We start from the raw sequence: 26,144 nt of genomic DNA, 5'->3' as shown, positions 1-26,144 counted from the left end.
AAAAACAAAGTTTAAGGTTGGCGTGAAAAACTAGGTGGGGTCCGGTAACCGGAACCAAACAACTTTTTTATTTGGCCTAAGCAATAAATGATCTTATAGAAAGTACAGCTTCCTAACAATCTATTTATTGTATAACCTGTTAAAATGAGACACATTGTACATTTCTATGATATAAACAAGTAAACAAAAAAAAAATTCAATTCCTGAGTTAATGTTAAGATACATTTCAGAGACATATATCTTTCATATGTTGAAAGTCTCTTCCTATATGAACACACTGTAAGTCATTTATAAATTTTGTACTCCAGATAGCAAATTGCCAGTGACACTCCTGAATAAAATTTTGTTGAAAAATCAAGTGTCTGGGAGATCTCTCATGATTGTGAAACATGGTTAATGCAAAATAAATGAGAGCGAAATTTATATCCCAAATGACACTAAAATTTTAATTATAATGGAAAACTTATTTTAAAAATACTAATGATAGATAACCGAAATGCTGAAAAATTAAGACTTTGTTAGTTTGAGGTAAAACTCTGAACATTCCATTGGGTGTAACGAGTTCACCTCTTACAAGATGTTACTATGATTTTAATTCACCAGGCAAGAAAACAGACTAATGTCATTATCTACATATAGTGCATACAAATCCATAACACTGGCTAATGTAAACACATCAGAAAGATATATGCATAAAATTTACATCTCATTATGTACAAAAGTTTTAAAGTTTCATTGAAAACAGTAAAGTGAAAATAAAGTCAGAATACAACCTCAGTCAGTCAGGATATGTCTAAAACAGCTGTCAATTGTTACCACACACTTAGGTATCAAATTTGTGTGTTTGTTTGTGTGTGTGTTAACGCATTGTAACCAGATTAGGAATGTGATATATTTTTGAAAGACTGTTAATTAGCATTCCTTGATTGAACAGATACGTACACATTTAGATAAAAAAAACTTGCATATTTGTCTTTGCTTGCATCAATAAAGTGTAAATGTATTTGGAATATTAAAAATACCCTGTTAGTAACAAACTCATAATTGTGATGTGTAGGAACATATTTCTGAGAAAGAAGGAATAACATTCTAAATGTAACTCACTTTGGAATCAATATCCATGATTTCAGCCAATCTTGCTTCAGTGCCAAGAGTACAACCCAATCATAAGTTGCCTTTATGAAGAATACTCAATGACATTATCCAATCAATGATTGTGAAAAAAGGGTTTTGTGTACCTGAGTGTTCTGGCTATGTGATAAGTACTCTCTTTTAATTTGGTCTTATCTCAATATAAATTGTATTGTAATGACTGTAATGCCTTCCAGGTTTAGTTTCCTGAGAGATGAAATATAAAATTTGGAGACCCAGATCAGATTAGTATTCATATCTACATGTTAAGAACAGTTATCTGGCAGAACTGTGCTAATATTGATTCAGAACAAAAGATTGACCCTCTGTGACCCTTATGACACCACTGATAAAGTGACACTAATATGAGAACCTGGGATTGAAACTTTGGTCTTTAAGGATCAAGTGAATCATTTTATACATGTACATGTTGAATTCAGAGTCTTTCTGCAAGGCAGTACAAGTATAGCTTAAGTAGATAAAATCTATGAGGGCACCTACACCTGTCATTTTACCAGAATTCCTATAAAGCAGGATTAGTCAATTCTATTGGAATATATGCAAATTATACCCATTTGCCTCTCTTTGTTATCAAGGTTTCCTAACCTAGACAAACACACTGAATTGACACTGTCAAGCAATGACATTTTCTTTAACCTTATTTTACACTCCTTGATATCCTACAACTTTTTACACATTCCAAGATATTATGCATTTTATACTCGTTTATTCCATCTCATATTATAATTACATCATGACTATGTCATGCTATTTCTTCAGTCAACACCACTAGAAATATGAATGCAATTTCAGTCATTTGTCATCAAAGAAATTCCTATTTGAGGCATTCTTTTCATTTCTATTTACATTATGCTTGGTATATAAATACTATTACTATCAGAACAAACAACATATACATACACAGATACTATATAGTTATACAGACATGTAATTTTGTAAAATACACACCTTAAGTTAGTTGAACAGTCAGTTCTGATATACAATAAATTTACCAGGTCTAAGTTCAAGGTGGTCTCTAAAGTTCATTGTGTCTGGACACCTTAACACATCAGTCAATCCCTTTCAGGTCAATGAAGGCAGAACAACACAACGTATCTTACAGTCTTAAAGTTCAAGGTCATAAGCTTCTATCACAAAGAAATATCATATATACAAATTATCTATGAAATATGTATAGCCTTTTATATTGTTGACACACACAACTATTTGTAATAAAATATATAAAACTGTATAATAGGATAAAAACGTTGGGGTACGTCTTATTATCATAAGGTGGATTTCACTATATGTTCTATGCATCACCAACTTCTCTGGCAATTCTTGCATACATGGGTTCCTCCATAGTTTCAATTGCACGCTTAGTCTTAGGATGTTCAAATCCATAGATCTGAAATAACATCAAATACAACATAAGACATTATTATTATGGTGCATATTAGAAGTGTCTTCCACAAAGAATGTTGTGATCATAGTAGCGCTTTACAAGTATCAGTTACCACTGCTAGAGACCCATATCAACACAATAGCTCTGTATAACCAAAACTAGTGTTTCCTTGCTCTGGAATCCTATTTTGTATTATTGTAGTTCTGAAATCAGAACGTAAATAATTTACCTCATTTCAGCTAAAGAAGGCCGACTGATTGCTGAAATATACCAGGTAAATTATTTACACTCCAATTTTGGAACTAATACAAACAATAATTTACCTCATTTCTGCTAAAGAAGGCTGACCGATTGCTGAAATATACTAGGTAAATTATTTACACTCCAATTTTGGAACTAATACAAACGATAATTTACCTCAGAAGAAGGCCGACTGATTAAGCTAAAATATACCAGGTAAATTATTTACACTCCAATTTTGGAACTAATATAAAACCAAACCTGTATAACCTTTTCAACACCCTAAGGACCCTACAATCCATTAAGTACATAGATGTACATTTTTCACATAGTACCATCTATCCAGTCTGACGAATTATAAATTTATCATAATTTATCGTCTTTTGACCCAAATAAATCACATTTGTGACTAGCCTGTTTACAGTGTGTTACATTAGTAGCTGTCATTGTATCTCATAGCCCTAAAAATCAGTGCTTGTTTTGAGAATGTGAACATGTTGGTAATTACAATTTAGAAATGTGCACCCAATATAAGCCTGCAAAAAATAGCACCAATGGCGTTGTAGCACAACTATACAATTTTCTAGTAGCAAAAAAATCTAGGTTTATAGAAGTTAACACATGAAGTGTGCATGTGATAATTGACATGTAATTAATAAATTTAACACAAAAGTGTTTGATACTGCTTTAGGGGGGCATGGCTTACTGAATCAGTGCTAACAATTCTCAAGACCAAGCTAGTTGGTTTTGAAGGCTCTTAAGGTCCGACAACTACCAGTGCAGTAACCAGGCTAATCAAGGTACGACAACTGCTACCAATATAATACAGTAGTACAGTAACCAGGCTAATCAAGGTACGACAACTGCTACCAATGTAATACAGCAGTACAGTAACCAGGCTAATTTGTGACCAAATATAGACATCACAAATCTGAAATATCTTGACCAATTCCCCAACACTACACGTAATTTAGACACCTTTCCAATCATCTGATCTCAGTTTGTCAAGCACACATCATATCCAGCATGCAATATTTTGAAAACTCACCTCCTCAGTGGTGTGTCTCCATCTCTTGAAGTAATCATAGGCTTTGTAATAGCTACCACTATCTTCATAATAGATGCCTGTATTCAGTAGCAATCTACCCATCAATACATGGTATTCACCGTATGCTTGAACACATAGCTCCATTGCCTCCTCATAGTCCTTGGTTGGTGAGAGAAACAACACACAACAACGTTTGAATTATTCTATTCTTTCATCATGTTTTAAGATAAATTTACAATAATTTGATTTATGTTGTTTCCTTTACACTATAATTCTTATGTGAGATTAATGTACTCATGCAGCCACACTAAAAACACATATGGACAGACAGACAGACAGACAGACATACACACACACAAATACATGCACACACACATACACACACATGCACACACACACACATACACACACACACACACACACACACACACACACACACACACACACGTTCCACATACATGTACATTTACATGCAGATAGTTACACCATGTGCAGATTTACACATGTACATACACACACATCCATATGCACAGACAGACACACCTTTTGCTGTTCAATACTTCCTCTTGGCTCCAATACACCTCTTGTCATAATGGCTTCTGCTACATGGCCATAATCATCAAGCTGGAACAAATAACAACTTTCATTTTACAACTTACTTAAAACAACAACAACAACAACAACAACAACAACAACAATATAAACAATAACAAAAGAATTTTCATTTTGTGAAAGTAAAGATATAGTTATCATTTCCAAATATCAGAGAGTTTGTAGCTAAATAAAGAAAGAGTTAAAACCACAGACTACCCTTCTAGAAAGTGTGTTACCAACCAAAGTTCTCAAACAGTTGTAGAAAACATCACCATTTCTTGAATATATCATGATCACATTATGTTTGCAAGATAATAAATATTTCACCATTAATTATTTTATAATTATTTGCTTGAACATCATAAATCTCACTTATAAAAATAAAATCAACCTAAAAAGTTATTTTTTAAAAAGTATAACAATCAGATTACCTCTTTAAATATACGAATGGCATCCTTGATATGTTTCTTGCCTTCAGTTACAGCTTCTTGTCCTGAAAAACTGGAATCACCACCAAGACCAAACCAAGACTCCAAATTAAACGCTAGTTGCGTCAATGTCAGACCCATTTTAAACTAAAAGAGAAAAACAAACAATACTTACTATTTTGTGTGTTAGTTGAAATATTTGTTTCTTCTGCTTGGAAATGATAAAAGCTACATAATGCTCCTGTTCTATGCAACAAAGTCCAAGATAAAAATATTTCCACTATAATGGCCATTGTTTGTCCCGACACTGGTTCCCCAACTAAATATCCCTGACATAAGGGGCCTTATCCTTATCAACACTTGTCTCTGACCCTGCTCCTAGATCCAAATATCTCTAATACTAGTATTAGGGGTCTTGACAGTGCTTGTCTGATCCATTCCTAGATCCAAATATCCCTGACATAAAGGGTTTTATCAACAATTATACCCTGCATGAGCCAAGTTCAACAAAAAATATGGAACATATTCTGTGGTCATTCTACATCACGACAATGCGTGTCTATGTCATGACAATGTGTGTCTACATCACTGGTTCTGCTGTGTTCAAAATATGAGTCAAAATGTTCAAAATTGCCATTACTTTCCCCCATTTTTCTTTGATATTACTGGCGGTGGTATAATTATGTTATTCTCCAATAATTTTTTTCATTCAGCTGGAAAATACTTGTGACGTAACAGTTGTTACTACGCGTCTAGCGACTTGTAGTGAGAAAGGCCCCTTAGGTCCTCATATTTTCCTTGAGTGTACAAAAATAATGGGAAATAATATCTAACTGTCTCCAGTTTGTAAATTTATAAAAACTTAGTTTTCACTTGACAGTTCTTTTTGTGACCAAATATGCAATGGATTGTGTGATATCATCTGACAAGCAACAGATATATACTACAGTACTCTGGCAAGTAAGGTCTCAGTTTTACTAAGACAGACATAAATTAAAACTAATGTTGCTTCGACATGTTGATGTAAGGTATTGAATGGATGTTGGTTTAACTCTCGGTAATTGAAATAGAATATTACTGCCTATAGGCACATCATAAAAATAATGAAAATTAAATTTCTTGGTTGACACCATAACTTTCGCTTCACACACTTCACATGCATAAGTGTACGTGAGAATAAGTCATCCTTCTTGTTCTGTTTTGACCTGCTAGCATGAGGTGAAATGCTATTGCAGGTACTGAAAATTGTACTCACAGCAGGGTGGCATTTCTGATGACTTAGGATCTTGAAGTGTACATTTTTGGAGACTTCCAATGTTTATACCATCTTGATTACAGGGTGATTATATCTATACAACAGACACACCACTGTCACACACATTGAACAACCATATACAGTATTTAGTTTGGATCACCAGTCCTTTATGATATTTCACTCTATTTGTGAGATAAATAAACCGATTTACATACCTTGTGTATGTCACCTGTCAACGTTTCTCTAATCTTGAGTGATTTCCTACCATACTCAATAGCTGGACGCAGTTCATTCAGCTGATTCCGTTGTATGAAACTGTACAACTTAAGAATCTGCAAAAGTCGTCAAGGTAACTTAGTACTGAGAAATCAACTCTTAGCTAACAAAGCAGATACACTTCATCTCTGAAAGAGGTATATTTTGATACAAAATCTGGAGTATGCTTTTAAATTTGTTGTACTTATTGAAGAAGATATTTATCAATGTTAATACAAAACAACAATTCTGTGACTTGGATAAAATCAGACAATAAGATATTTTTAAAAATTGAATGGTGAATTGAGTAGAATAACTCTAGTTAATGTTGCTTGGTCATTGCTATCATATCAGTATTTAATAGGTACAAGAGTACAAGAATAGTTGATTTTCCAGTTCCAAGATGCATTGTGTGAGACAACGTCAGTCACTTACGTTATGTTGTTACGGTGAGGCTTGTTTTGTCTTTATTACATAAAAAATCATGAAATGGCAGAAAGATAATTATATTGACCTCTTTAATTGTGAGTGATTTTATAGAACAAAGACTAAACGCCATCAATGACGAGAAGGATTTCACTGGTAAACCCAGGGTACGGTCAGGTGACAACCATCCCTTTGAGTAGTGTGTGCAAACTTCCTACATGCATATAGAGCACATGGCATTGTACGGCCCACACAATGTAATCTTGGAACTGGCAACAGGTCTATAGCTTCTATGTATGGCAACAGGTCTAGAGTTTGTATCTATGGCAACAGAGCTATGGCTTGTATCTATGGCAACAGGTCTATAGCTTGCATCTCATAGTAAAGACTATTTTGAAATTCATCATAGTGGATTAGATAAACAGTTGAAAGTTTGCCATCATAATGAAATATTACACAATTCAGTTTACATGCTATATATACCACAATATGATTGTAAAGAGTTGCAAACTAGACCAGAAGTTGTAAATCAAAGCCTAAGTTTACCTCAGCATAAATATTTGCACAGATGAAATAAAGTTCCACCATTCTTTCTGGTCTGGCTCCCAATTCATTCTCTTCAATGTCCATGGCTTTACGCAGGGTTTCCAATGAACTCTGGTGTTGACCTGCTTGGAGTCTAGGGGTGGAATCAAAGTTTGATGTCTAGTAACATGTACAAGTAAAAGTATACATACATTCATCACCAGTTGACTTTATAAATTACAGAGCTGCATGTTAGTCTATGCTGTCCTTACAACTTAGCATACAACACAATTCTATCAACCTACTAAGTTTGCCTCTTAAGCTCTGCTAAAACTATTTTCTTGTGACAAATTTCTCTGTTTATCATGATCTTTTACTCCCTGGTGTAACAAATTGCTGATAAGGCACTACACATATACATATAACATTACAATCCAACTCAGAAGAATGTTAGAACTCAGTCGTATTTCTTTATGTACAAAAATTTAGTGGAAGACAAAAATGGTGAAACTAAATGATTGTACAACTTACATAACTCTTGCAATATGTTCACATCTGAGAGCCAGCAATTCTCTGTTAGCTTGGGGGTTGTTTTCCACATCTAGTAGGCACTGCTTGTATTTAGCATCCATCTCAGTATAACCACCAGCCTAGGGAGTACATATAAACTTAATGAATATTTAAAAATATCCCTATCAGTATATTACAATATAAAGATCAAGATTGACCAATCCATTGATCAATAAAGAGAGAGAGAGAGAGAGAGAGAGAGAGAGAGAGAGAGAGAGAGAGAGAGAGAGAGAGAGAGAGAGAGAGAGAGAGAGAGAGAGAGAGAGAGAGAGAGAGAGAGAGATGTTTTAAGTCTCATGTTTTGAGTTTGATATTTAGCTTAGTTTTGTAAAAGACTTGAAAGGACTTGAGCCTTGAGACTTGAGCAAGACTACTACTTGCAATGCAAAAAAATCTTCTCACCTTTCTCCAGTATGCCAGCAGTTTAGAACTATACTCCTCATTGTAGAGTTTGTCAAATGCCGGCCATTGTGTCAAGAATTCCTTGAGTCTCTTTGTATCATTGATTTTAATCAGATGATGTGGGTATTCCTGGATGATAAAGAAACATGATTTATATTATACGGGTTACAGGAGATCAACCAAAGACAGTACAATTACATCTTATAAGCAGCCCCCTTACATGTTAATGGTCCTACAATAGGTATATCTGATAGAAGTATCGGTTCCTATCACTCATAGTGGTAAGGCTCCTTATGTTAATATATTTCCCAAGGTGAATAAAGAATACTTGTATTTGCCTCACCTCAAGTTTCCTGTCAAGATTTACTGAGACTTCAAAGAAGTCAGCCAGCTTCTTGTGCCACCAGTGATAAACATCTTTACTGTCATCATCATTTTCATTGCCATCATCATTTAAAAAGTATCTATGTGAGTGAGACAAAGAAACATACATCATTACAACAAGTCTACCACTCTTAAGGGTAATGTGATTGTATTCCTAAATGTACAGTTACAGTGTACCCATGCATTCATCTGTTTATAAACCCATCAACACAGATATCATAATTTAATAACTCAGACATATCTCTACAGGTAAAAGATATTCATAAGTTTACAGACAAGTATATTTGCACAACGATCCCTACCACAACCATCACTGCTTTCATTCTTACTAACAACATCATCAACATTCACCAACACAATCACCCTGACTACCATAGTAATCAATATCAACATCAACAACAACAACTAATAACACAAGAAGTACTTACTTGTATCTGACAGTGACACAATCACCATGACTACCATAGTAATCAATATCAACAACAACAACTAATAACACAAGAAGTACTTACTTGTATCGGACAGCTTTACTAAGTGATCTATGATAGAAATCTAAACGTCCCTCTCCACTATCACCAAATGGTCTGAGGAATGGTTTCAAGGCTCTATACACAGCAGCCCATTTGAACGGTGGCAGAGGTTTATTAAACTGACCAGATGAAGCTCCACCTTCCTTCCCACTGGCACCTGAAACATATCAAAAACAGAAGTGGGTTATTACACTTATTGCTGGGATGATGTAGAGCAATTTGTTTGTTGCCTAGCAACTTGTTTATTTCCTTTACAAACTCTCTGACAATGGTTAATGAACTATCGCATTACTAAACACATAACGACCTTTGAATGCCATTGTAGATCCCATATAGTAAAATAACTCAATATAGATTAGGTACTATTACACCATACACAAGCCTGATTCAACTAAATAATATGGAATATATACTCTGGTCATTCTATGTCATGACAACACGCATCTATGTCACAACAATGCATGTCTCTACATCACTGGTTCTGCTGTGTTCGAAATATGAGTCAAAACACTCAAATTGCCAATAGTATATTTATATTATTCCCCAATATTTCTTCATTCAACTGGAAAATACTGGTGACCTAAGGGTTGTCACTATGAGTCGCTAGACTAGTAGTGACGAAGCCCCCTTAGGTCACTCATATTATACTTGGCTGAACTAGGAAAATTTTTGGAGAGGGGAATAGTATCTAATTCTTACTTTCACTGATCAACCAAAATTTTGAAATTGGTTACCTTTTTCCTGGTCATTTTGGTCTGGTGGCATCAGATTATCTTCGTCACCTAAGATCATTAATAATTCTGTTTCTAACAATCCAGTAGCTGAACACTCTAATAAACTCAGTGTTGCAACCAATAACTGGCCTCCATTCTCCTCCTCAAATCTCATCAATACTTGGGCTAAAAGTCTATAAAAATACAACACCAATACACATTTAATATTAGATGGGGGAGGAGTATTAAAGTAATAAGACAGATTTCAGTCGTGCATCTTACAGTTATTTCCAAAAGAAACATGATTGAATGCCTCAGTGGAGAAAATATGAGGGCTAAAATCAAACAGCTGCAAGCAGTCAAAAATTGTGCTTTACACAACCCCATGAGTTTCTAAAAAATTTGCCACCCGAAACAAAATTGACAGAAATTTTGGACTCATTGAGTAAGCCATTGCTTTTTGGCCAAGAAATACATGGTACAGAATTATCATCAACCAAACATCTGAGCCATATGCTGGGACAGTGCACCTAGTGGCCACACTATATATATATTTCTCTTTCTGAAATTGCTATATGGTGTACGAGTGTCTACAACAAACTCATTGTTAATTTCTATGATAAAGAAAATTCAACCACTGCAGGTATATTTTCATATTCTTTGTCTCTGTGGGCAATAAACTACTTCTAGACAGCACCCCTAGTGGCAAAATTATATAGTTCTTTTGTTTTTCTGAAACTGGTATATGGTGTATGAGTATCCTGTTAATTTCTATGATAAAAATGAAATTCCACTGATTCAGGTATTCTTTGTTCTTGTGCAGTGCAGACCTTCTGAAATGGCTGATAAAAATATAAGCATGTTAACAAGAAGCTCATCTGGCATGTATAATGTACACCTGGGTTCTATGAACAAGACAAGTTATAATGTACACCTGGGTTCTATGAACAAAACAAGTAAGAAAGTAGCTATCAATAAGCTCCTAATATGAGTAAAATTTGGAAAATTTTGAAATACACACAGGATTTAGTATAGTCGTGAAAAAATTGTATGCATGACATGATGGAACAAAATACTTACTCCAATAACCCATCAGCGAGTGTGTTGATTTTATCATTGATTTTATGGAATACACCAAACACTCTGAGCTCCTCACAGGCAATAGCAAGCCACAAAGGATTCTGGGAGGATTCCTTACTCAGCAAGTTATTCATTTGTTCTCTGTCCAGTCTCTTGTTGTATTTACCCAGCATTCCTGTCACAATTTCCTTGAAATGAAAAATGTGAAAATGATCATATTAACACTGGTATGGTTGAAATATTTGTAAAGAACAGCTCATCAGGTTCTACATTATTAGTGTAGCTGCTATACCCTTGGGCAATTCTGCTAACAATGACTGGTTGTATAGTGCCACAGGAACTGTAGAGGGCCTCTCTGAGACCAGAAGTACTGTCATCCTTAGCTTTTGTTTGGCAACCTTCTAAGCACAGATCTGAGGTCTAGTCCGATATGTGTGTAATGACTATACATACTGAGAGCCTAGGGTAATAAGTGTCATAATGGCCACAACATGTGAATTTTCAAATCATTATCCAGACTTCGTATCATTTTGGTGTATATACACGTGCTTGAACTGAGGAGCTAGTTTGGGAACTCTAGGTTGAGAAGTGACACAGTTAACAGTGTCTGCTGTTCCTTTCCAGACACTACAACATGGTATACAAATACTTGCACTAAAGGAACCTAGCTCTGGAATTCAAGATTTGAGAAGTAACACCATAAAGAAATGTTGATTTACCAAGATTCCATACGAACAGGGGTTCTAGCAGAGAAAATTCTACAGTTGTACATATAAGAAGTGACATCATACTAAATTAAACTGTTTAAATTACCTTTCTAGACTCCATATCCAATGGTGTGACTGGAAGTTCAGAAGGTTCTGTAGTCCTAGCTTTGAGTCGTTTATGAGGAGCTGAGTCATCAATCATTGACAGGATAACTCGGATTTGTGGAGCCAGTTTCTTTGGTAACCAACTCACTGCTCTGTCTTGGTGATCATCATCAAACTTGATGGAGAGGAAACAAATGTAAAATCTCAATTTTTTTACTGAACTTTTTTGACTTTGATGCTGGATTGGTTATGATAGGTCACATGACAGGTCACATGACAGGTCACATGACTTGGCCTTACTTGCTTTACAGCATCTATCTCAATTACTTGCTAAGTTGACAGGGTCACATGACTTATTTGATTGCTTGATAGCACCAAATGAAGAGACTTTCCAAGACACACTCACTGTATCAGAATAATTGGCTGTGACCACTTAATACTTATCATATCTCAATGATTTTATAGCATAAGTGACACGACAAACTTCATTAACGGCATCTATCACAATGATTGGCTAGACAAGTCACATGACTAACTTGATTAACAGCATCTATCACAATGATTGGCTAGACAAGTCACATGACTAATTTGATTGACAATATCCATTATAATGATTAGTGAAGACCAGTCATATGATATTACTATATGGACTGCATGTATAACAGTGATTGACAAGGAAAAGTCACATGACTTACTTGATTACAGCATCTATCACAATGATTGGCTAGACAAATCACATGACTTACTTGATTGACAGCATCTATCACAATGATTGTAGGTCTTGTGTTAACATTGGTCAATGAACTGGACACCATTTGACAGGTGGACTCCAAGTCTGTTGGCATTGTGTTCTCCTAATAACAAATAATACATACATATTTAATGTTACAAATACTCTAAATGTGCCTAGTGATTTTAATTTTAATGTAAATGACAATGTCTACTAATGATATCCCACACAGAAACAGTGACTACTATTAATGCTGCGTGTTGATAATACCAAAAGGACACTTCTTATGACATGAAATAATCTATTTGGTTGATTACTGACTGCTTGATTAGTTAATTAACTGATTCATTAATTGGTCAACTGACACTTTAATACATAGATTGATTGATTGACTGATGGATTAGTTGAGAGATTGACAATGATACAATTAGATATTTACTTAACCAAAACATATGTTTTCATTGTGTGATTTTTTTGTTTTTCTCTATTTTTCATGTCATATTTGTTTGTTCTACTGTACCAAAGACTATATTTCAACTTACAGTGACTGCTCCTATTTCACAAAGTCTACTGTACCAAAGACTATATTTCAACTTAGTGACTGCTCCTATTTCACAAAGTCTACTGTACCAAAGACTATATTTCAACTTAGTGACTGCTCCTATTTCACAAAGTCTACTGTACCAAAAACTATATTTCAACTTACAGTGACTGCTCCTATTTCTTTAAGTAATCTCTTGAGACATCTTTCCAAGTCAGTTGATCCTGGAATGGCGCCAACAAAGTGATAGAATACATACCAACCAGCATCACCACCTCTGTCAAATCAAATGTCAACATTTGGTAACATTCACAGATTTTACTATACTTAGAAAGACATGGTCATGGATGACTTATTAACATTTCCAGGTTGTATTGGTCAATCACTTACTGTTGATACAGTTTGTACTAGTCATTTACATATAGCAGACAGAGTTAATTGTATTCTACAATTTCCTACATGTGGCAGCAATGTGTAAGTTATATCTAAAGGCATTCTATTTCTGGCATAAACATGCATGGCATCTTACTAAACATGCAGTACAGTGCATCTTACTAAAGTTAGCATACCATGCTTGTAAGTTGCATCAGGAAAGGAGAATGCCACTGAATATTCATGGTGAGATGTTTTTAAAGAATTGACGGGAACAGGCATTTAGGAGTCATGAATATTCATTGTGCAACCAGGAATATATCATTTCTGCTGACTCCCATGATGCAATGGTCACGATCCGAGATACCCTATAAAAGGCACAAGATCAACTTGATGTTTCTCCGAAATCACAAGTAATTGTAGGTGATGTAAAATCTTGAACTGGCTCTCCAGAACCCAGTTTATGAAAATGTCTCTAGTTCCTGGAGTGGTGTTTCCCTTTAATACTGATATTTTTCATTTTCAAGGAAAACAAGAATATTAAACAAAATATTGTCAACAAAGTATTTGGATAACAGTTATGGCTGAACTTAAAGAATCAACAGTAGATAATAATGTAAATAATGTTGTTTATTCATGGAATATAAAAGTAAAACTAGTAACTACAGAATATTAAACAAAATATTGTTAACAGATTATTTGGATAACAGTTATGGCTGAACTTAAAGAATCAACAGTAGATAATAATGTAAATTAATGTTTATTTATAGAAAATCATATTAGTGTCATACATAGATGACCAATTTTGAGCTGCCACCTAAATAATGTAACATTTATCAACTCAACTCAACTCAACTCAACTCAACTCAACTCAACTCAACTCAACTCACCCAGGTATCTCTTTTGAAACAGCTTTACCACATGCTACATCAGCTGTTCTAGCCATGATGGAAGACTTGCCAACACCAGGACCACCTAACAATACCATAGCTTTGTCTTCAGCCACACCTTTAACATAATCTGCTATCTTTTGTAAAACATCATCTCGACCAAGGACCATCACACAGCGACTCTTCATAAATGACTACAAGAAAGCATGTACATATTTACCTACAAGTTACTACAACTTGGTCTGTATGAAGACCAATCAGTGAAGACCTTGTAAGTGCTTCACATTAATACACTTGCACCAGATGCCAGAGATGTACATGTAATTGTTCAAATTAGAATTTTAAGTTAATATTCTAAGAATGTGATACATTGGAGGTGGGGATTGAGTGCATGGTAAGAATGAAACCTCAATCACACAATTTACTTTGCCATTGGTAAAACTTTGAAGGGTTGAGGATTTCACATGATGAAAAGCACTAGTATTTGGAAGGGATCGGTGGAGTTGGAGGGGGTTCAATCAAAGTCATTTGTATTAAATTTCACAATCAACTGAAATATCTCCATCTTACTGTTCAAATACATGGCCATATTTATCAATTCAGAATGATAATATGTTTCTGCTGGTACAATGGTACATGTCACATATCACTGATAATCATATTTCATCAGAAGATGGAGTTGTCATGGTAACATACCTCGTGAGCTTCTTTGGCCTGTTGATAAGGATCCAGTTTAGCATCATCTAACGGATATTGTTCATTTATTCCCTTCTTGAAAAACTCCAGGACCTGTAAACATAACATAGTACATTATAAGTCAAATAACTCCAGGACCTGTAAACATAACATAGTCTTCAGGTATTTGTAATCTCATCTTGTCATACATGAAACTCATAAATGTGTACAAATATATACATTGTCAATAGAATAGTTCAGAAATACAACGTAAAAACAACATTTCTAGTACTTACAGTTGATGAGAATGCACCTTCTAATCCTTTGAAACGAACCATTCCATCATCCTTTACTCCATCAAATTCACAATTATAAAATTTGACACGGTTGCCCTACAATTTAAACACATAATTCATTATCATCACAATTGTGATTTATGATGGCTACAATGCAACACAGTATTGTACTTCTTTACCACTGTACAGCTGAGGTTAGAACAATGCTATGTTGTAACAACTTTGTAGAAACAGTCCTGTATCAGTATTTATACAATGCAACATTGTAACATCTTTGTAGAAACAGTCCTGTATCAATATTTATACAATGCAACATTGTAACATCTTTGTAGAAAGTCTTGTATCAGTATTTATACAATGCAACATTGTAAAAACTTTGTAGAAACAGTCCTGTGTCAGTATTTATACAATGCAACATTGTAACAACTTTGTAGAAACAGTCCTGTATCAGTATTTATACAATGCAACATTGTAACTTTGTAGAAACAGTCCTGTATCAGTATTTATACAATGCAACATTGTAACATCTTTGTAGAAACAGTCCTGTATCAGTATTTATACAATGCTATGTTGTAACAACTTTGTAGAAACAGTCCTGTATCAATATTTATAGAATGCAACATTGTTATATCTTTGTAGAAACAGTCCTGTATCAGAATATACAATGCAATATCATAACATTATAACAATCAAAGAATTAGGTTGTGTGAGAAAATGAATAATCTGACAGCAGTACTCACCAGCCTTTGCCTCAACATATCTTTAAGCATTTTCATCTTTTCAGCAGCAACAGGATTAGGATCAATAAAATCTCCGTGATATTCTTGTGGAACAGAGTTTATAAAATTGGATTTCCTCATTAAGAACAAAGCTGGAAAATAAGACATGACTATTATTGTGAAATGCTGTGATATTGGAATATAATATACCTCGTAGTAGTCCATTATATATATTTTTTTATTGGTATATGTATATGTATATGTATATGTATAAGTATATGTATATGTATATGTATATGTATATGTATATGTATATGTATATGTATATGTATATGTATATGTATATGTATATGTATATGTATATGTATATGTATATGTATATGTATATGTATATGTATAAGTATATGTATATGTATATGTATATGTATATGTATATGTATATGTATATGTATATGTATATGTATATGTACATGTATATGTATATGTATATGTATATGTATATGTATATGTATATGTATATGTATATGTATATGTATATGTATATGTATATGTACATGTATATATGTATATGTATATGTATATGTATGGCATTTTTCACTTCATTTTCTTTGTTTTTAATTAAGTACATTAAAAGAGGACAATAACGTCAGTGTGTTCTTGTAATGTTATACACTCTACACCTATACAACGATGTAAGTTGGCTAAGTCATTTATTACTCACAATTGGGATTATCAATGCGATATGCTCCATGCATAATTTCCATCTCAGTGACAGACAGGCCTTGAATCCAGCGATATTCAGAGACCAGGGCTTGGGGTACTTCAGCTGAACTTGGAATCCAACCACATCTCTCACTGTAATCAATAAAAGGTTTCAAATTCAACCTCATTGCCAAGGAGCAAGTTCTTGTCATTTTATATTGAACTTGTAACCAACGCATGGACAATATGAAATGAAATGATAAACACTTAAGTTAGAAATAGTTACTCTGTTTAAAACTACAGGTTTCTATAATTTCTTGTAAAATGTTAAAATGACACATTTTACAGTAGTTCTGTGTTTTGGGACGGGTTTGGTGAAACCTGATTATATTCTGTTCTGACTACTAAGGCCTAGTTTGAATGTAACTGTGGATGTAGATGTTAAAATAAGACAAGGCTATAGTAAGAACACAATCAGGTCATCAACACAGAGGGAGTTGTGGTATTTTTAAAAAAATAACTTGGCACTAATATACCCCCCTGTGTTACCTTTACTTGTACAATAATTCAAGTTGTAAAACTGTAAATTTTATGAATTTAATATTGAATATTATATTTAAGGGCACCAGTCAAAATTTACTGAATTTGATGGGATTCCTGTAACTTTATTTAGTATAATGTGTATGCTTTATAGTGATATGAAATCCCTTCCTGGCACAATTTACGGCAATAAATGCATAACCTGTGTTCAAAATATTGATCATGTACTAAGTATGCAAAAGAAATCTTATCAGGGGGATTACTGTTAGTCTCGGCACTATTCCATTGAAGAGCTTTACTACAAAACCAGAGAATATTTTGTACCAAATGTCAACATAGTTTGAAATATCTGAGTATGAAGTAGATGTGTAAACACCATTTTTTCTTCAAGAGTATTATCATGACCTCTGACCTCACTTGTTGCATAGCAACACATAGTTTACCCTAAATATTTTCACAATGGCCTACACTTTTACATCATGGCTGACTATTGTGCATACAGTCTTTGTGACAAATTGACTTGCTATGCATAGGATAATAATAATAATGCAAATCTTTTTTTTTTTAAATTGAGATAAAATCTATCACCTATAACTTGTAAACTGTATTTTACTGTCAGAATGAATGTTCATTTATTTTACAGTTTATTTCAGGTTTAAATCTCATAACCCTACATCGAAACAGGTTGTGATACTATGCCTCTACTTAGCAGCCTTTATTGTGATGTGAATACAAACTAGGGATGGTTAATGGCACACATACATGTATACGAACAGAACAATGCCGGTTACAAGGCTACCAGAACAATTGTATGTCTTTCAGTTCCTGTTTCAGGTTTCACTTAGTCCGAATCAACAGACTAAATTCTTTATTTTCATCACAAAATTGTACAGTTTATACTAGACTACAACTCAGTCATGATTCTTCAATTTCTTCATTTTGAATTTACAGTTACTGTAATTATTTCATATAATCATCACCTTTGGGATAGCTATAATTCCTTTTAATGCCATATCTATTCATTATTTAGGTTTACCACAACGTTACATCCACACATGTATATTTGAAACAGTCCCATGAACACTAGTTCTACACCATATTTGACCTTCTAACATAATTTTGGTGCCACATTTCTTAAATTTCAATCGACAATTCTATCCTGTACTTCTTTCAATATATTCACATTTTGGTAGTACTTAATACTGACATATGAGTTCTTAACCCATGGTTCTCAACAACAACCCTGTCATAGTTTTAAAATGCTGTCCCTAAATATATTACAAGGTAAATTAGAAAAAAAATAGAGAAAAATGGAGCATAACTAATATTTGTATAGAATAATCTTATATAAAAATAGAGATGTGATATCCACCATGAAAAGTGACGGGATCAATACCGACCTTGTCCTGTTTTTTTAATGAAAGATACGTATCAAAACTATAACACTGAAGAATGGCATGACCTAGTATGATTTAGAATGAATGGCATGATCTAGTATGATTTAGAATGAATGGCATGATCTAGTAAGATTTGGAAAGAGTGGCAAGATCTAGTAAGATTTGGAAAGAATGGCATGATCTAGTAACATTCGGAAGAATGGCATGATCTAGTTATTTACCTTGTAAGATTTAGAAAGAATGGCATGACATTATCAGCATAGCATCTGTCAATTTCTCCAAGACATATCCTCAATGTTTCTTCTGATGTTGTGTCTTTTGGTACACCCTGCAAAATAATAACAGTTGAAATACATAATTAACATTAGGGGAAATGAAATACATACATACATACTTACATACATACATACATACATACATACATACATACATACATGCATGCATGCATGCATGGCATGCATACATACATACATACATACATACATACATACATACATACATGCATACATACATACATACAGTATTTTTAACATGAACAGCTCATCTTGAAAACATCTGGCAATTGGAGCTTAACAGTAAATTAGTGCTACTAGTACGATATCATTTGTCTTTTCTATGAGTATTTTCACATAGAGCTCAAATAACACAAATAGAGTGAGAAACTAAATTGTTAAAATGTACACACATGTAATTTTTGTTCAACATGTACAGTTCTAAAATGAATTCTGAATAATGTGTGAGGTGCTATGTTTTAAATCCATCTTCATTTCTAGGTCCTACCAAAGGACATTTAATAGAAATCCATGACATATAACACTGTGACAGTAATAATTAGATGTTAATATCTCCTGATATTTTTCTTCATTCAGCCAATGACAGCACATGTCTATGTCATGACAACAAGTATATACGTTACTGTTCTACTGACTGTGTTCGAAATATGAGCCAAAACATTTGAAATTGCCATTACTTTCCCTGTGACCTTAGGTCACAAGTATTTTCCGGCTGAATGAAGAAAAATATTGGAGACTAACATAATTATACCAGCGCCAGTAATATCAAAGAAAATTAGGGGAAATTAACATAATTATACCAATGCCAGTAATATCAAAGAAAAATATTGGAGAATAAAATAATTATACCAGCGCCAGTAATATCAAAGAAAAATCATGGAAAATAATGGCAATTTTGAATGTTTTGATTCATATTGTGAACACAGCAGAACCAGTGATGTAGGCACATGTTGTAGAGACATAGATGTGCAGTCGTGACGTAGAACATATATTTTATGTTCAACTTGGCTCATGTATGGTATGATAAAAGTTATTTCTTGCATATTTTTCATGGAATATTTAGATAAAACTGTTGGTGAAATCCTTTTGAGTTCTATTAAATTACATCTACAACCCTTATGAAAAACATAGACTTTCTTTGATACAAAAACTGCTGTTCTAGAATGAATGTTCATGGACTCTGGGTCATTTCTTGGAAGTGAATTCCACATTTTCACCATACTATACCCCTGATGATACTGACAAGACGTGTCTGTGAAAATCTGGGATTCACTTCCTAAAAACTGCTGTTGTTTAAAACTATCAAATGTACTAAAGAGCAACAACGGCTTCTTTATACTGTAAACTTTATTTCTGAGGTTTAAACCCAGAGGTTTGAAGAGTTTCTTGAAGTCAGCTGCTGTCTGAGTCTCCCCTAATACATCGAAGTTCAAACAATTCCTGAACTACGTATTCTATTGATTGGAAAAATTTTCAATGCACACAAACCCAAGTGTCTCAATTATAATGAGAGAATTTGTCCCCAATAATAAGACCTATCTGAAAAAACAACAAACACATTTCTTCCTGTTCTAATTTACATTTCCTATCTTAACTCAATTTGTAGAATTGTTTTCAGGTTCTTTCGATACCAAACCTTGAAATCTCAAACCTGGTTTCCTATTTATTATTGATTTTAAAATGCTTCAACACACTCAAATATGCGAACTCAGTCATCTCTTATAAAATAAATATGAAAATCATCGGTTTTCAAAAACACAAAATAAACCTTGTTTTTTTGAAGGACAGACAACAGTTGTCATAGTTACAATGTATGATACATGCATTGACACTATTACAAACAGTTAGTGGTATTTCCTGTCTTACCTATTAACTCTATTGTTGGGTATCTATGGAATTATATAACACTCTATTGTCACTACAGGTCCTTTTGTACTAAAGTGAAAGTACTGTACAAATAACATGTAACAATGGCAGCTATATCTACAACACCTACTGGCCTATACATGGACTCAAGTGTTAGCAAGTTAGAAATACAGGGTCAGGTACAATCAAAGAACAAACATATTCTTAGCAGGGTGCTAATACTATTAAATCTTTATACCATGGAAATATCACCGACCATACTTCCATATTTATACAATCTAGAAATTTATGACAAAGCAATATATCACATCAATTTGACAGTCAAGAAGGTAGCAAGATAATTTTTTAGCTTACTGTTTTTTACTTATTTTTTCTTTTGTTAGCTTACCATTACTATTTCCACTACTTTCAGTGTGAAATCTGGATTCTCTTGTCTTTGCGTCTCTTGTAAGTTGAATATTTGAGTTAGGAAAATTCATGAGAATTAAAGTACATTAATGTACCAGTATATAAACAGTGCATTTAGAAATAGTGGACACAGTAGTGTGTATACAGTCGGAGAATTTGGTTCTCAAACCTAATTCTAAGTTATAGCTCTACATGTACCTCCTATAATTGTATTGCAATGCATATATACTTCTCCTTATTTTTAAAGCTTAAAACTACATGGTTTACTTCTCGTAAAGAAATTTGATTTAAAACACCTGTCTTTTGAAAAAGACCTGCCCCCTCCTAAAAAATCCAATGGGCTCCATGTTTTCTAATAATAGCCTTTTTGTTGTAGTCAAACATCACAATGTCATTACCTGAACCAATATAACCTTGCAGATTGACATCATTCAAAATCTACATCAATTTTTGTTTGTTATCTATATGAATGCAAATAAATCATATATACTGTCAAATATTTATCAAGTCATCTTATCAAAATAGTTATTTCAACAATAACTATATCGTCTTTAGTGTTGACATCTGAATTACTCCTATCACATTTACTGTCAGTGTTGATGTTGACTTATGCTATCATAAACTTATCCATAAATCTGAAGTTCTGCACATGTACACAGTCATGCTACATTATAAGTTTGGCTATGTACAATTCTTTATTTTTATCGGTTTTAGTTCTCACAGAAACTGTTTTTATATTTAGATTCATTTCACTAAAAAAATGGTATATACTCAAGTATGTCTTCAGTTTATAACATGGTAGCAAAAGATACAACTCTACCGATGTATCAGAACCCTAGCATTTAGTGAATAAACAACATATGATTGAAAGAATCTAGTTTCTATAGTAGATAACATAATTATCCACCCAAGTCTACAAGTTGAAGTCAATCACATCACAGTATTTACACTAACTGTAGCAATTACAACAATGGACTGATGTGCATAGACTAAAATAACAAGTTTGCAATGTGGATACATCAAGTATTTCAGACAGAGACATCCAAATCCTATGATAATATATGATATGGTATGGCATAGTATTACACTGACATCTACTAGCTAGGACACAAGGTGCATGCAATGACTAACAACAACTTTTTAACAAATTGAGTGTTGTAATGTAGATACACCAATCACATAAAGACAGGGATATGAATATCATATGACAGAACACATAGCCATTGTAATACATCGACAGTTTACTAAGACACCTGGTATAGTAAACATCTACTAAAAACAACAAGTTTTGAAAGCAAATCAAGTGTTGCGGTGTAGATACATCACCAACTCAAGACATGGAAAAATCGTATGACAAAACAGTCACTGTAATACACTGACAGTTACTATTAGAGACAAGTAAACACCTACACTGAGTACACATAACAACGTTTGATGGCAAAAATCACAAAGTCTTTCACTAAGACAAAGTAACCTCTTATGACATAACACAATGATACACCTAGGCTACAGTGACTAGGATACCAGCTGTAAATAATGGCTGTAATGTACCTTATGTAATTTAGTAATTACTCATACCTCACCCAACAGTGGCAATTTGTTGTACCTTACCCCAACCAATCAATACTCACACAATGTTGTTTTAAGCCCAAATCAAACATTTCAACTTCATGTGTGGCATTCTTTTACTGGACAAAATCAGTTCAACTTTGAGAAATGTACATTGCTAGGAATTATTCTGACATTTCATTTGAAATTGAAACTTCTAGAATTCTCACTACCTATAATAAACATTTTACCTTACTGTACAAGTGCTATAGGGTCAAAATAGAACAAGAAAGTCGACTTATTCTCATGCATGTGTAGCCCGTGGAACGGAAGTTATGATGTGACCAAAAATTGAATGTTAGTTATTGTTATAATGCATCTTGGCAATAATATTCTATTGCAGGTACCCAGAATTGTTAAAACTTTACTAGTGTGATCCTTAAGATGCTGTACACAATTTCATCTTCAAGACAAAACTGGCATCAAAGTGTTTAAAGTGAAATATCCGACAAGTGATGTAGCTAATTTCAAAAAATAGGTTTTCATAAGCAGGTGATTATCAATATGAAGAAGCTGAATGACTTATTAGTGGGGGTGTGAGTACAGGAGACGGTTTCCCCTTCTGACCCTGGAGTTTACTTGAAATTTAAGGATTACAAAGTATGTTATTTCAATATTGCTTTGTCTTAAAACTGTGAATGCTATCTGTGAATGTGCTGAACAATGGAAACATAATAATGGTTGAAAGCAGGAATTTTGAAACAAATTCTTGAAAAAGTAGCTGGCAAGCAATTGCAGAGTAGCCATTTGTTTTTGCCAGGTATGCCCTGAATATCATTGTTACTGACTCATTGATATCAACAATCATGTATAAGATATGTTTTATAGGGTTATTTTATCAAAAGCTTAAAATACCTCAAACTAATTTTGAATATCTGGATTGTCTCAATTTCATCACTTTGCATCTAAAAATGACCAACTTACCCATCTGAGATCACATTCCACCAAATGAAGTCTTCTCTTCTCACACCATCCTCTCAGATCAGGAAACACCTGGTAAACACAGAAAATATGGAGCACTGAATAAATTCAACCAATATGTCTGTCTAACTAAACGGAATGTATATAAGTGAGTGGCAAAAATCAAACATCAAAAAGTAAAGATGGCAAAGGGAAAAAATTCTGATTAAAAGACAAAATGACAATTTCTGATTAAAAGACAAAATTACCATTTCCAATTAAAAACCAAAATGTTAATATCATAAAGTACAACTACATAAACATGTGACAATTGTCCAATTCATTAGAAGTAAGAGAATTGGTATTTGGCTGAAAATACTCTGAAATCTAGAAATACAATAACCAGTTATAAACTAAGTAAAAACAGGTATACACAAGACTTAAGAATATAAATATATCTATTGTCTTACCTGTTTGATGAGGATTTCTCTTTCAGCATGAAAATCCTTAAATGTAGAAGACACAAATACTCTAATGGTTTTCCATCCTGATCTCTTGATTACAGGTTTATCTTTAGCTGACCGTTTTTTGACAGTACATGTTTTCTCTACTTCATCCCAGCTTTGCATAACGCTGTAGTTGTAATCGTGGGATGAACCACAACCCATCTTGTCTATGCAGTCTTTATCACCCAACCACAAATGAAAAATCTGTAAAAAAAAAAATTAAGTAATTTATTATTCGTGGTCATGTAAAAAATGAATTAATTAGATCTCACACAGAATGCGTTTTATGCATGTATAATAATATATTATGAACCTGACAGTAGTCAACACATATAGATAGAACAAAGAATCTAAAATCTCTATAAAAAAACAAGTTTTTTCACACCTTATACATTTGTCAAGAAAATTATAATAATATTGAATATGCAAATAAAGTTAATCATTATTCATAGTTCATATTCATAGGTATCTTCACATAAAGCATTTTATAATCAAATTTGTATCATATACATGTATATTACTAACATTGTGTCCATATCAGGATGTCATACACATCTATTCAACTTTTACAACAAATTTTTTGTATTTATTTCATTTCCTAACACTGTCTATAAATAAAATCATCCTAGTTCACAATATCATTCTCCAACAATCATACTAAGTATGTGTGTATACATACAACTGTGTAACACCTGTTGCATCTCAAAATAAAATTACCATTCAGTACACCAGACATTCAAATTTAAACAGACATAAACAATAAATGGAACATGAGAGCTGTTTGATGATTACCTAATTATGATTAGTCTAAACAATAATTTTAATAACACTTACATACATTTTGAGTAAAATTAACATAATCAATGGAGTAGTTTTTAACTAGTTTTAATATTTGCATTTTTCTCTCATTTATGAGTGACCATATAAATGGCTTTGTTGATGAGTAAATAGGTAAATGAATAACAAACAAACAAACAAACAAAACAAACAAACAAAATAAAGTTGTTAACAATTTCCATGACAAAAAAATATAAAACACTGTTGATGGTGAAAGATGTCAATTTCAAATTAAATAATCACATAACATGCTCAAAACTAGAAATTGACATCCAATGAAAAACATATACTGAGAAAAAAGCTTTTTACATATAAAATTAAGAAGTGCCTTTAATATTTTAATAAAAAGTTAAAATGTGGCAGTTTGAAGGGGAAAAAATAGAGGAAGGGTTGGTGACTTGCAATAAAAACGGGTTTATGAATCGTAATTTCTCTGCTTTGTCCGAAAATGGTGTACGTATAGAAATACATTAGTATAATGAAATTTAATTTATGTATATATCATGAAAGTATAACCGACAGGTTATTATGTAATCACCTATTATGTGCAACCCGCCGCAAGGGGAAACAACTATAAAATCAAGAAATAGTGGCAGTAAAACGCAGTCATTCAATCCATCGCAGACTATTTAGTGATGGTGACAGTGTGACCATGAACGTATCGTGATACTTCCATGGTGTGATCGTGTAAGACCGAACACTAAACCCAGTTTTATTCGTAATAAAGGTCAACATACCGAAGACACATGTATATGTACGTAAGCATTGCTGACAACGTAGTCATGTCAACAGCTGAGAAGCGCAACAATTACCGTACCTTTGCATCATTTCACTCCGATTATGCGGCAATTTGCTGAGTATCTCGAATAGTCACATTCTATATTGTTAAGTATAAGAATGTATCAGCTATCTTACCTATATGCAGGGTCCAAAGACAGGTCGCAAACGACAAGGCGACACTTACGAAGCTCCGGCAACACCTTCTGAGTCTTGAGCCAATCCACTTTCACGCGGCCTCACTGGAGAAAAGATACAACATACAAATATCGATATCTACTTCCGGTTT

At 33.4% G+C, this 26,144-nt stretch overlaps 1 protein-coding gene across 1 annotated transcript; it reads right to left on the bottom strand.

The window, feature by feature from the left end:
* Positions 1–213: 213 nt before the first annotated feature.
* Positions 214–26,031, bottom strand: LOC144437015 (telomerase protein component 1-like). Its single transcript, XM_078125883.1, has 24 exons — positions 25,994–26,031; positions 24,206–24,445; positions 23,760–23,828; positions 18,882–18,988; positions 16,743–16,876; positions 16,043–16,173; positions 15,303–15,398; positions 15,028–15,120; positions 14,332–14,525; positions 13,235–13,346; positions 12,545–12,652; positions 11,800–11,973; positions 10,987–11,174; positions 9,928–10,100; positions 9,176–9,350; positions 8,623–8,743; positions 8,280–8,408; positions 7,839–7,957; positions 7,329–7,461; positions 6,317–6,433; positions 4,850–4,993; positions 4,368–4,448; positions 3,825–3,983; positions 214–2,539 (listed from the first exon to the last, which is right to left on the bottom strand). The coding sequence occupies exons 2-24, from the start codon at positions 24,401–24,403 to the stop codon at positions 2,444–2,446; spliced, it is 3,051 nt and encodes a 1,016-aa protein (XP_077982009.1). The 5' UTR covers positions 24,404–24,445; positions 25,994–26,031; the 3' UTR covers positions 214–2,443.
* Between the last annotated feature and the right edge of the window lie 113 nt (positions 26,032–26,144).

The sequence above is a fragment of the Glandiceps talaboti genome, chromosome 6 (genome assembly GCF_964340395.1).
Source record: "Glandiceps talaboti chromosome 6, keGlaTala1.1, whole genome shotgun sequence".
Classification (NCBI taxonomy): Eukaryota; Metazoa; Hemichordata; class Enteropneusta; family Spengelidae; genus Glandiceps; species Glandiceps talaboti.
This window is presented reverse-complemented; position numbering and strand designations above follow the sequence as displayed.